The sequence below is a fragment of the Prionailurus viverrinus genome, chromosome A3 (assembly GCF_022837055.1).
Source record: "Prionailurus viverrinus isolate Anna chromosome A3, UM_Priviv_1.0, whole genome shotgun sequence".
Taxonomy (NCBI): domain Eukaryota; kingdom Metazoa; phylum Chordata; class Mammalia; order Carnivora; family Felidae; genus Prionailurus; species Prionailurus viverrinus.
This window is the reverse complement of record NC_062563.1, coordinates 100,072,710-100,086,445: the sequence shown is the minus strand read 5'-3', so window position 1 is coordinate 100,086,445 and position 13,736 is coordinate 100,072,710. Positions and strand designations below refer to the sequence as shown.

The 13,736-nt window shown below is 39.0% G+C and overlaps 1 protein-coding gene across 1 annotated transcript in view; it reads right to left on the bottom strand.

Annotated features, from left to right (window-relative positions):
* Positions 1–13,736, bottom strand: part of DNAH6 (dynein axonemal heavy chain 6) — a 231,828-nt gene that overhangs the window by 44,045 nt on the left and 174,047 nt on the right. The window contains exons 60-62 of the mRNA XM_047854641.1: positions 12,085–12,264; positions 10,100–10,333; positions 4,077–4,212 (exon numbers count right to left, since the gene is read on the bottom strand). Of these exons, the coding sequence (XP_047710597.1) occupies positions 4,077–4,212; positions 10,100–10,333; positions 12,085–12,264 (550 nt within the window). The remainder of the gene's footprint in view (positions 1–4,076; positions 4,213–10,099; positions 10,334–12,084; positions 12,265–13,736) is intronic.

Below are 13,736 nucleotides of genomic sequence, written 5' to 3'. Positions count from 1 at the left end.
AAAATGTCTACATTTACTATCAGTTTTTACAACAAATGAAAATATATTAATCTCCCCTTACCCAACCAACCTAATTAAAAATAATTTAAAATTGGATCAGAAAACAAATCCAATAGCAAATCACTTACAAAAAGCAAAGCTAAAACAAAATAAACAAAGAGGTTAAAAATAAAAGGATGCATACAGAAACATTAATCAAATGTGAGCAAAAAAGAAAATTGAAGTGATAAGAGTAACATTGAATAAATTAGAATTCAAGGCAAATATAATTAAATGGAACAAATAGGTCAAGTTATATTAATTAAAATATATAATAAAAACAATAAAATGAACCTATGTGTCAGATAATAGTGAAAGAGTACATCAAGTGATCACTGCTGGAGGTAAAGGAAAAAGCAGAAAAAAAAAATTGTGGTAGGAAATAACACATAATTATCAAGTCTGTGATAGATGAAGCAGACTGGAAGTTCTGACATATATAATTTGAACAATCTAAATAACATATGGATAAATTGACATATATAGAACTTTATGCCCTAATAAACAGAATATATTGCTCCCCTTTCCCCATGGAATATTTATAGGAAATGGGCTTGAATGTCACATGAGGGTTAGGATCCTGGTTAGCCTTTACAATTGTTTTAAATATTTAGTGTTTATTTTTGAGAGAGAGAGAGAGAGTGTGTGTGTGTGTGCGTGTGTGAGAGCAGGAGAGTGGCAGAGAGAGAGGGGAACGACAGAGGATCCAAAGCAGGCTCCACACTGACAGCAGTGAGCCTGATGTGGAGCTTGATGTGGAGCTCAAACTCAAGAACCATGAGATCAAGACCTGAACCGAAGTCAGACGCTCAACTGACTGAGCCACCCAGACACCCCACCCTTTATAATGGTTTTAACATGTGGCAAGAGTTAGCACTGAAATTCCTGTAGGCAGGGTATACAGTGCGCTGTAAGCCTCTCAGCAAGCCAACACAGCCAGTTTGTCCTCTAGTAATGAAACAGGTTCCTTTGGTTGGACCTTGGGCAAAACTGTTGGCTTGAATGTCAGGCTAGAAAACCTCTTTCTCCAGCTGGTCTGCTGGGGCTCTGTTCTGAGGGTCTAATAATAGCAAAAATGTGGTGACAGCAATTCAGTGACACTTGAGACTATTCTGGAGGAGTGTGCACCTCTGCAAGACTTCTAATTTCTAGATGGCATACAGACAATGACATGGTATGAGACCACAGGGCACAGCACACAACTTTGGTTGAAGGTGGTTGTGTTACTCTGAGGACCAGATAGTAGAACCATTTATTCCAAAAGGACTTCGTTTTTCTCGAGGTTCTCATTATTTATTGTATATTCACTAGGATTCTGGCTAACAAGAGAGGATAAGAGCATATTTTAAATAACTCTCAATTATTAGGAAGCACTTAGAAACTATCAAAGACAAAAGATTAAGCAATCAGGAAGCTTTAGAAGGTAAGAATGCCATTGGAATTGATTATTAAACTTCACCTGCAAAGATCTAAATTTCACATTTAGAACATAAGCCCTCCTATCACACATGTACAAACCTTCACAATTGTATAGGATTTCCAGAATAAACCCTGAAATTTAACAAATGAAAGCAGGAAAGTAGTTTTAAGTAGCTGAAATTTTAGTCCCAATCAACAGGGATAACACATGGTGCTTTTTGTCCAAACATGATGAGTTGTTCCCAGAATTACTTTGCCTTCTAGCCTCTACTCCTTCCCTCTTTCTTTGCCTGTGTGTTTATTAGGCTCCATCTAGTTCTTTCTGCTTTGGGTCTGTCCCTAACTGGCCATCTCTAGCCTTTCCCTGTGAGTGTTTTCCTTTTTGTGTTCTACTTCTATCTCTAGGTGTCTTGTTTAACTGGTCCTCAATATAGAAACATAATTTCTATTTGATGCATTTATGCATTTCATTTTTTTCTAGTCTTTATTTAGAAATCAAACAAGTATATTAGGATTCCAGAAGTTCTGGTCCATGTACATTTTAAATCATTACACTTACTGGTTAAATAAATATTCATATTACAAGTAGAAGAGTGATTATCAAAGGGTAGAAATAGAACACAGAACTTCAAATAAGTATGGGGTAAATAAAAGAATGGATAAGCCACCTGAAGGCAAGAAAGAAGAAAACAAATGAAGCAAAGAAAAAGGCTGCCAAGAAAAAAAAAATCCCCACAAAATAAGGTGATAGAGGGGCGCCTGGGTGGCTCGGTCGGTTGAGCGTCCGACATCGGCTCAGGTCACGATCTCACCGTCCCGTGAGTTGGAGCCCCGCATCGGGCTCTGGGCTGATGGCTCGGAGCCTGGAGCCTGCTTCCGATTCTGTGTCTCCCTCTCTCTCTGCCCCTCCCCCATTCATGCTCTGTCTCTCTCTGTCTCAAAAATAAATAAATGTTAAAAAAAAAATTAAAAAAAAAAAGGTGATAGAAGTAAGTCTGAACAGATCAGGATTTCTCAGTCTCACCACTATGGACATTTTGGGGCAAGTGGTTACTTCTTCTGAAGGACTGTTCTGAGCATTGCAGAATGTTTAGCCACATTTTTGGTTTCTACCTACTAGATGCCAGTAGCACCATACAAGTTGTGACAACCAAAATGCCTCCAGACACTGACAAATGTCCTCTGGGAGACAAAATATTCCCCGGTTGAGAGCCCCTGAAATGGAGCAATTATTGTAATAAATATCATTGAATTAAAACTTTCCTGTTAAAAAAGAGAGACTCTCATACTGCTCAAAACAACAAAATTCCACTTAAGATACACCAAAAACATGATGATGACACAAAAGAGTTAAAATTAAGAGTATAGAAATATATAGAGGCAGAGCCCTAACCAAGATAATTGCACTTTAATTACATTAACATTAGAAAGTATATTTTAAGGCAAAAAAGAACTATTTAGAGTAAAGGGCATATTATTCAAAAAAGGAATAATTTACTAGGAAGATAATAATCCTAAGCCTAGTCATAATGAACAGCATAGTTTCACAAGCTATGATGGGAAAAATTCTGGAATTTCAAAGAGAAACTGGGAATCATAGTGAAATCAAGAGTCAGATAGATGCTCAAACGACTGAGCCACCCAGACGCCCCAATTTCTATAACATAATTACGTTATAAACAATAAAAAGATAGCTCCTTCAAATCCTAAATGCTTTCAAACTAAAAAAATGTACTTTTCTTTTTTTCAGGGCTTTTCTAATCATCCTTTTTATTCTTTTTTTATTATTTAAATTTTAGTTAACATAAAATGTGTACTTTTAAAATTGAAAGGGCTGCATATTAAAACTTGTGAGAAAAATTAACATAGAATATTATAATTCAGAGCAAGCATTACTTCTGGGGAAGAGGGAAAGGATCCTGTGAGGGAGTATGAAAGGATAATGGGAGGCTGGTATTATTTTAGTTCTTGATTTGGGCTCATAAGTACAGTTAATTTTTGATAATATCTAGTTGTACAATTTTGATTTGTGCACTTTTCCATATGTATGTCATCCTTCAATAAAAAGTTAAAAAAAAACCCTATGGGGTGCAGCTAAGGCAATTCTTAGAGGTAAGTATATCCCTTTTAAATGGGTATAATAGTAAATATAAAATATTGAAAATTCATGCGCCAAGCATTGAACTCAAACATTCAACTGGGAGAGCAAATACTTCATAATTTCTTAATAATGAAGAAATTTCCTAGTGAAAAATATTGATATAGCAGAAGAGATTAAAGGAAACATCAAAGTTAAGATTCACGAGCCTAGGGTGCCTGGGTGGCTCAGCAGCTTAAGTGTCGCACTCTTGGTTTCCACTCAGGTCGTGATCTCACAGTTCGTGGGTTCCAGCTTGCACTGGGCTCTGGGCTGACAGCATGTCTTCTGCTTGGGATTCACTCCCTCTGCCCATCCCCTGTGCATGCAGGCTCTCTCTTACACTCTCTCAAAATAAATAAATAAATAAATAAATAAATAAATAAATAAATAAATAAATTAAAGAATGCCTCAAAAAAAAAAAAAGATTCACAAGCTTGTTTTACAATCCCTTTATAGCAGATCCTTTTTGACATATTACCTATTCGTATGGAAATAGGATGTAACAGTATGTATTGTGTAAGTCCTTTAAAAACTGGAAATGATTCTTCTAAGTCACAGCATGCGAACCACATGGCATTATGCAGCCAGGGAACTTCAGGCTTAGGTGGGCGTTCCTATTAGAAGACAGAATGAAAATGAGTAATAAGTCACAAAGACAACCACAAAATATACTTTCACCTTGTCCAAGTGAAAAAGCAAGCTTCAGTTGAATGTTAAAAATAACCATTTGCTGAGGCCAAGTATTAATAGGTGCTGAATCAATTCTACCTGTACACCTTTGCCCAGAAGTGCAGCTGGGGAAAGCTTTCCAGGTTGACATTTACAGGAAACAGTTGATCTGGTGAAGGGTTAAAATTAAATCTATGAAGTCGACTTCTGGCCTGTTCCCCAACATGTTGCACCAGTCTCTCCCCACTCCCCAAATGTTATGATTTTATTCCCCTCAAAACTAGTTTTCAGATCTGATTCCCAGATGTTCTCACCTCTAGGAGATGGGGAAAGCTGAGTAGTATAGCAATATCAGTAGCAAGACAGGTGATGATCTCATTTCAGCAGGGCTGAGTGTATGTTATGTCCAATTATTTCCTATATCCCTAGAAACTTCTGGGAAAGGTATTATGCCATCTGGAAGTATTCCCTGAAGGTGGGTAAGCAGTTTTATTTTATTTTATTTTATTTTATTTTATTTTATTTTATTTTGTTTTGTTTTATTTTATTTTATTTCACTTTATTTTATTTTACTTTACTTTACTTTAATTTAAGTTAATTTTATCCTGAAGGTGGGTAAGCAGTTTTAAAAGAGAGAAACAGCTGTGATTATAGACTGAAACTAATTCTTTGAAAATTCATGAACATTCGCCTGAGGTTCTATACTGCATTTTAAAATAAGTTTATTTAGGGGCGCCTGGGTGGCGCAGTCGGTTAAGTGTCCGACTTCAGCCAGGTCATGATCTCACGGTCCGTGAGTTCGAGCCCCGTGTCGGGCTCTGGGCTGATGGCTCAGAGCCTGGAGCCTGTTTCTGATTCTGTGTCTCCCTCTCTCTCTGCCCCTCCCCCGTTCATGCTCTGTCTCTCTCTGTCCCAAAAATAAATAAACGTTGAAAAAAAAATTAAAAAAAAATAAGTTTATTTATTTTTGAGAGAGAGAGCGAGAGAGCAGGGGAGGGGCAGAGAGAGAGAGGGAGAGAGAGAGAATCCCAAGCAGGCTCTGCACTATCAGTACAGAGCCCAATATGGGGCTTGAACTCATGAACCGTGAGATCATGACCTGAGATGAAATCAACAGTTGGGAGGTTTAACCAACTAAGCCACCCAGGTGCCCCTATACTACATTTTTAAGTAGCATTATTGAGATACAATTCACTCATTTAGAGCATACAATCCCATGTATTTTAGTAAATTCACAGGTTGGTGCAACCATCACCACAGTGAATTTTACAACATTTCATCTCTTCAAAAAAAACCCCAGGTATTCTTTAGCTATTACCCTTCTATCTGCCCCTGGCCCCAGCCTAAAAAACCACTAAACTGCTTTCTGTCTCTGGGGTTTGCCTGTTCTGGACACTTCATATAAATCAAATTTTATAACATGTGGTATTTTGTGACTGACTTCTTTTGCTTATTAGTTTAGTGTCTTGAAGGTTTTACTCATGTCATGGTTTGTGTCAGTACTTCATTCCTCTTTATGACCAAGTAATTTTCTGTTGTTATGAATATACCACATTTTGTTTATTCACTCACCAGGTGATGGACATTTGGGTTATTTCCACCTTCTTGGCTACTATGAATAATGCTGCTATGAATATTCACGTCTAAGTTTTTTGTGTGGACATGTTTTCATTTCTCATACATACCCAGGAGTTGAACTGCTGGATTATACACTAATTCTATGTTTTGTCTGAGGAGCTCCCAGACTGTTTTCCAAAGAAGCTGCACCAGTTTTGACTCCAGGCAGCGGTGTATGAGGGTTTTTCCACATCCTCACCGACACTTGTTATTGTCTGTCTTTTTGATTCCAGCCATTCTAGTGTGGATGAATGGTATGTCCTTAAGGTTTTCATTTGCATTTCCCTGATGAATAATGATGTTGAACATCTTTTCACATGCTTATGTATATCTTCCTTGGAGAAATATTTATTCAGGTCCTTTGCCTATTTTTAAATTGGGTCATTTGTCTTTTTATTGTGGAGATGTAAGAGTTCTTTATGTATTCTAGATACAAATCCTTTATCAGCTATGATTTGCAAGTATTTTCTCCCACTCTGTGGGGTTGTCTTTTCATTTTTTTTCATTTTTTTAATGTTTATTTATTTTTGAGAGAAAGACAGAGCATAAGTGGGGGAGCGGCAGAGAGAGAGGGAGACAGAATCTGAAGCAGGCTCCAGACTCTGAGCTGTCAGCGCAGAGCCCAACACAGGGCTTGAACCCAGGAACCGCGAGATCATGACTTGAGCTGAAGTCTGGCACTTAACCAACTAAGCCACCCAGGTGCCCCAGTGTTTTCATTTTTCTAATAGTGTCCTTTGAAACAAAAGCATGTTTATTTTTGATAAAGTCCAATTTACCTATTTTTTTCTTTTTTTGCTCATGTTTTTGATATCAGATCTAAGGATCCATTGTGAAATACGCAGTTATGAAAATTTACTCCTACGTCCTCTTACAAGAGTTTTGGTTATTACATTTAGGTTTTTGGTATGTTTCAAGTTATATATGATGTGATGTAAGGGTCCAGTTTCACTATTTTGCATGTGGCTGTCCAGTTGGCCCACACCATTTGTTGAAAAGACTTCTTTTCCCAATGAATTGTCTTGGCACCCTTGCCAAAAATCAGCGACTACAGACACATGGTTTTATTTCTGGACTCTCAAATTTGATTTCATTTATCCATTTGTCCATCTTTGTGCTGGTGTCATACGGTCTTGGTTATTGCTGCTTTGCAGTAAGCTTTGGGATCTGGATCCTTTGCAATTCCATATGAGCTTTACAATAAGCTTGTCAATTTTTACACAGAAGTCAGTTGGGATTCTGATGCGGATTGCACTGAATCTGTAGATCATTTTGGGGAATGCTGTCATCCTAACAGTATTATGTCTCCAATCCACGACTGTAGGAATTTTCCCACTTATTTAGGTCCTCTAAGGTCTTTCAACATGTTTTGTAGTTCAGAGCATAAGTTTGAACTTCTTTTGTTAAGTTTATTTCTAAGTATTTTATTCTTTCTGCTGCTATTATAAATTGACTTTTTTCCTAATTTCATTTTTTCATATTGTTCATTGCAAGCATATACAAGAAATACAAATTTATTTTGTATGTTGATCTTGTATCCTGCAACCTTCCTGAACTCATTTATTAATTCTAATACTTCAGTTTTTTTTTAAGCAGGTTCCTTAGTATTTTCTATATACAAAATCATGTCATCTGTAAATAGATATATTTTTACATCTTCCTTTCTAATCTGGATGCCTTTTATTTCATTTACTCGCCTAATTGGCAAGAATCACCAGTACAATGTTGAGAAGAAGTGGTTAGAGCAGATATCCTTGTGTTGTTTCTGATCCTAGGGAGAATGCATCCAGGCTTCCACCATTAAGTATGTTGTTAGTGTTGGTTTTTGTCCATGCCCTTTACCTAGTTGAGGGAGTTCTCTTCCATTAATAGTTTGTTGAGTGTTTTTATGATAAAAAGATATTGGGTTTTGTCAAATGCTTTATTCTGTGTCTACTAAGATGATCATGTAGTTTGCTTTTGTATTCTAATGATTTTATTGATATATAGCATTTATGATAAAAATGGGAAATACTAGTATTAAAATATGAGTAACTAAATAAAGTGACCAGATAAAAGATGTCCTCCAAACACATTTCTAAAAAAAAAAAATCAGTCAAGAATCATTCTAATTTCCTCGTGGTAGAGGAAAAGAAAGTTTAATAAAAAACTTTTGAGAAGTTTCTTAGGATGATTTCTAATTTTAAGTTTTGTGTTTTTGTCTTTCTTTTACTTTAGAGAGAGAGAGCATGAGTGGGGGAGAGGGGCAGAGGGAGAGGGAGAGACAGAGAGAGAGAGAGAGAGAGAGAGAGAGGATCTTTTTTTAAGATTTTTATTTATTTAATTTGAGAGAGAGAGTGCATAAGCAAAGGAGGGGCATAGAGAGAGGGAGAGAGAATCCCAGGCAGGCCCTGCACTGAGCCTGACATGGGGCTTGAACCTAGAACCATGAGATCATGACCTGAGCTGAAACTGAGAGTCAGACGCTCAACTGACTGAGCCACCCAGGCACCCCAAGAGAGAGAGAGAATCTTAAGCAGGCTCCATGCTGAGCATGGAGCCTGACGTGGGGCTTGATCCCATGATCCTGGGATCATGACCTGAGCCAAAATCAAGAGTCAGATGCTCAACTGACTGAGCCACCCAGGCACCCCCAATTGTAAGTTTTGTGTTTGATGCTATTTAAACATATTTTACATTTCTTTTCAAAATATGTTGTTCATGAGAAGTAGCATGTGGTACTGGAATGGATATGGGCTTTAGAAACTTAGACATAGGTTTGAATGAGACTCTGTCATGCATTAGTTATCTGATTCTGGAAAGTTCTTTAACTTTTTCAAGCCTCTGCTAGAGAAAACTGTAAACAAGGCTGTTAACAGAGTGCCATGAGGAAAGAAAGACAATAGTGCACTGGGAAGGCCTGGCTGAGTGACTAATAGCAGTAGAGTGAAGTGGGCAAGAGTGCAAGCTCTACAGACTGACTGTGAGAGTTCCAGTGTTGGTTCCAAATCCTATTAAGTATGTGAACATGACAAATTAATCTCTCTGTGCTTAATTGTCTATCTGAAGGCTGGAGACAAAATTAGGAACTCACATTAAGAGGAATACTAAGAGGAATAAATGAGCTGATATACATAAAACACAAAGCAAGCCCTCTGTATGTATTAACTGTGATTATGAAGTTAAGATAGCATTAAGAGGGGCGCCTGGGTGGCTCAGTCGGTTAAGCGTCCGACTTCGGCTCAGGTCATGATCTTGCAGTCCGTGGGTTCGAGCCCTGCGTTGGGCTCTGTGCTGACAGCTCAGAGCCTGGAGCCTGTTTCAGATTCTGTGTCTCCCTCTCTCTCTGACCCTCCCCTGTTCATGCTCTCTCTCTCTGTCTCAAAAATAAATAAATGTTAAAAAAAATTTTAAAAAAAGATAGCATTAAGAAAGCATTAATAGAATATGAATGCATGCAAGATGGGTGGGGAGTGGGGAGGAAGGACCTCTGATGGAGAGGTCTTGTCTGGGTTTGTCCTGGGAGCATAGGGCACTGAAAGTCAAATAAAAAAAGCATGAAGTTCAACCTCTCATCAATACACTGAGGCTCAAACACTGGCAAACAGGTGCAGATGTCATGTCTTCAGGGACCAAGGGTGGGGCTCAAGACTGGGAGGATAGAGCCAAGAATTTAAAGTGGGGTTAAGATGGAACTTCAGTCAAGAGTTGTGGGGGCATGGCTCACTTCTGTGGCTGACCAGGTCTGTAGTATGGAGGTGACATAGTCCAGCTGAAGGGGCTGGAGAAAGTTCGATAGAAAGATGAATGCAAAGAAGGCAAGTGCAGCAGAACTCGTATTACGGTATTGCAGGTGACAGTCCAGTTAAATTACGTCCTGTGCTTTATAATGAAAGCTGTGTCCAGGGAAGAGAGAGTCATGATTGCCCAAACAGTATTTCCAAATCTATGAGTTACAACATTATTGAATTTTAACTCTTCATATTTGTAAGATGGTCAACTTTTCAAAACATGATCACATCTACTAGTTCATTGGTTGCTCCCCGCATCCCAGGACACTGCTGCATAGAAATTGCACAGACATTGCTGAGTGACAGCCTGGCCCATTAGACCCTCAGTGCCCACATCTCTGGGACACACAACCAAATGTATAACCTTCAGCCACTACAGAGCATTGGTAGGTGCTTGTGGGCTCTATTTAGAATAACATTTACAATCCAAACGTGAAACACATACCTTTTCTAATCCTGCAGAACCTCGGAGAAAGAAATTCCACTCGGCATCAGTTAGGCTTTCTTGCTGATGCATGATCTCTACACACAGCATAAAGCTGTAGATGAGTTTATGTTGCTCAAAGAGTCCTCTGGAAACATTGACATAAGCGGTTAGAAGCGTTTGTTCCAGGAGTATTTCCATGCGCTGCTCTAGATCGTCTGACTTTACAGATGTTTCAATTGTTGTATTGAACAACTGTGTGAAAGAGAGCTCTATCAATGTCTTGGATTTAATTCAATTCCTGTAGAGAAAAAAAAAATCCCTGCTCCTCACTCCTGCCCTTCTTGGTCCTGTATTTTGTGAGTCAGTAGCAGCACAGGAGACGAATAATGTACTATGAAAAAGCCAGAATTCATCCCAAATTGATAAGTGATATTTATTTTCTGCATTCTCCTTTGTTCCCCCCACCCCATCTTTCAGCAATGAACCACTGCCAAACACCTAACAATATTCAAAAAGGCATCATCTTGATGTGAGGCAGAAAACTGGAAAATGGAGGTGAGCTGGCAGAACCAGTTTTTTCATGTCCTTAACTCAAATTTGATAATCATTTTGGGGTGAGAGATGTAAGGGCAAGGGAAGGTCATGTGCACTTCTTGGCACTTCTCCAACATAATTGTTAGGATGTGGGAAGAATGTGCTAGAATCTTCTCTGAAATTTAAGGGAAAGCCCTTGTTAATTCTCCCCAAAGTTTTGTCGACAAAGGGGAATGGAGTTGTAGCTGTAAAACACTTAGAAGAAAAGAGGATGGAGCTTTCTTTAACAACCTAATGAGAAACAGAGAAGTTAAAATCCAGTGGAGATGTGATGTTTAGTGCCAAAATAAAACACGGTGAATCTTGATACACCCTAAATAATTTCAACATGACATGCATTTATGAATGGCTTTGGGAGATGATGCCCAGGCCAGTTTGGTCACGTACAAATATGTTTAGGGTCTCTAGTTTCCCTCCTAAACAGAAAAACCCCAGTGCATTGATGATTTCATCCCATAGCCCTTTTTCTGTCAGCTTGAGATATTCTCAGAGCATCTTCATTTTTATTTCCTGAAGGAGATTTTAAAACCTTGAAAAGCATGAATTCCAAAACCTCCAAAACCATTATGAAAGTCATTTAAGTGGAATTCAAGGATTTTCTCATCCTGTGACCTTGCTTAGTTTAATACCTGCCAACGAAAGGAAGGAAACAGAGACATGAGAACAGCAAAGCCCTGTCTTTAGAAGCTGAGATCTGACCCCAGAACAAATGGTTTTTAAGGCTGCTAAAGCAAATGCACATCTTGTGGGAAGAGAGCCCAGGTGCGTCTAAACAACATGCCTCTCATTTCTTCCAATTATTCATTTCCATTCTCTCCTGCAGTTCCTCTTGCTGCTGGACCCTTAACTATAACCTGAACAAGACACTTAGAGGCAAAACCAAGTTCGGTCTAATGTCATAAAAATTCAAGTGCTCTTTTATGGAGGGATGGAAACAGACTCTTTATTCATGAAACACTAATTACGTAGCAGCACGGTGGGGAGGCAGGGATGGCTGAGGCTTCATTTCTGCCTTCTGGGAGGTCAGAGACCAGTAGATGAGAGAAGCCCACCACCCAAGGCAATGTGGAGGAACTGCCAAATAAGACATAGGGAATGTTTTCGGTAAAAGACTGGTGCAAATTTTTTGCTACCCTTCCCACTGACAAGCAGAGTCTAAATGGGTTAGTCGAGGAGGTCAAGAATAAATCTTTCCTTTCTTCCTCTGCAGTTTTCTGTGCATGCTGGGCACTTGAGTGTTGAGAAGACATGGCAGGTGGGTTGCTCTTGAACCAAAAGACTGAACCCAAACTCCTAGAGGGTTTTACCTGATAAATAGACTCATGATTTGTCTGAGTCAAAAACATAACTCAATGGGGTTTAAAGGGAAACCAAAGACATAGATTTCATGGACAAAACAACATACTTACCTGTTTAAAATATTTTAATGAATACTGATACATAGGATCTATTTCTGAGAGGCTTGCAATAACAAAGTACATAACAGAGCCTTGAGTGGCTACTGGACGATACTTCTCACGAGCAACATTTATCATCAGTTCAGTGGACTCAGCTTCCTTTAGCCTGATTTTAATGGCACCTGAAGTGATCTGAATAAAAGATACAAAAACAAGTTCTTAGGTTCCATTTTTTTAAAAAAATGGTGGGATTTTTGGCATATACCCAATTAGGTCTAGGACAGAAATAAGGATATGGTGACTTAGTGATTACAATAATAGAATGACTGAATCTCAGGACCAAGCTAACCACTGTCCTTCCAGAGAAGGGGGTAGGCAAATGGGAACAGCTGACAAAACCAGAGCAGCGCTTCTCTGAGATTCAAATCTGACGTGTTTCTGAAAGGGACACCTGACAGAGTACTCCCAGATGCTCCCTGACTTCCCCCTGAGCAGTCCTGAAATGATGCAGGGTTCACATAACAGAAGAAGGTATGAAGGGAGAAGGGGCATCCATGAAACTGCCCCAAAGAGGGGGGTGGAGAGAGGCTGGAAGGAAGTGGTGTCATATCCCATTTTGGAATAACAAGGAAGACTAGCATTCTTTCTTTCCCTAGCATTCCCAGGTGTGAGGAACATAAGGAAACCTGGGGATAGTAGCTGTTGTTTGTGAAGGGTTATAACCTAAGTAAATTGGAGATATTTTCAAGGTCTTTGCTGTTCTTTGCTGTTCTGTTTTAGGTTAGTGGTTCTGGGGAGACTTTTGGCCAATGGGTTTTCTAAGATTCCCTTCTCTGTCTCCCTCAGTCTCTCTATATTGCTATCTGTCTTTGTCCTCTTCTCTCAACCCCCATTTTTTTCAGCTGTGGATATCCCTGGGTTGGGAGGTTTGTGTCTAGAAAGTCAAAGAGTCTAGGGCAGGGACTAGAAAAATCACTATGCGAACTGCTGTTTAGTACTTGCTCTATTGACAGGAGAGCTAAAAGGGGGTCTAACAGGCTTTCTGTCTAGACCCCACTGCCCAAAGGAAACCTAATGTGAGCCACATATATAATTCTGTCTTTTCTCAGTTTATTAAAAGTAAAAAGAAACAAGTGAAATGTATTTTTTTTTAATTTTTTTTTCAACGTTTATTTATTTTTGGGACAGAGAGAGACAGAGCATGAACGGGGGAGGGGCAGAGAGAGAGGGAGACACAGAATCGGAAACAGGCTCCAGGCTCTGAGCCATCAGCCCAGAGCCTGACGCGGGGCTCGAACTCATGGACCGCAAGATCGTGACCTGGCTGAAGTCGGACGCTTAACCGACTGCGCCACCCAGGCGCCCCAAGTGAAATGTATTTTAACAATAATTTTATTTAGCCCAATATAACCCAAAGTATGTTGATTATAGCAGCATAAAATCCATGTAAAATTACCGAGATATTTTTACTTTTTTTTTTTTTTTTTAGATTAAGTCTTCGAAATCTGGTATGTAACAACACATCTTAATTCGGGTTAGCAACATTTCAGGGGCTCAATATCCACATGTGGCTAGTGGCTAAATTAATTCTAGACTGTCCACCCCTGTCCTCCAGGAAAGGGAAGGGAGGGACTCAGCTTTTTCCAGAAACCAAAGGCTCAAAC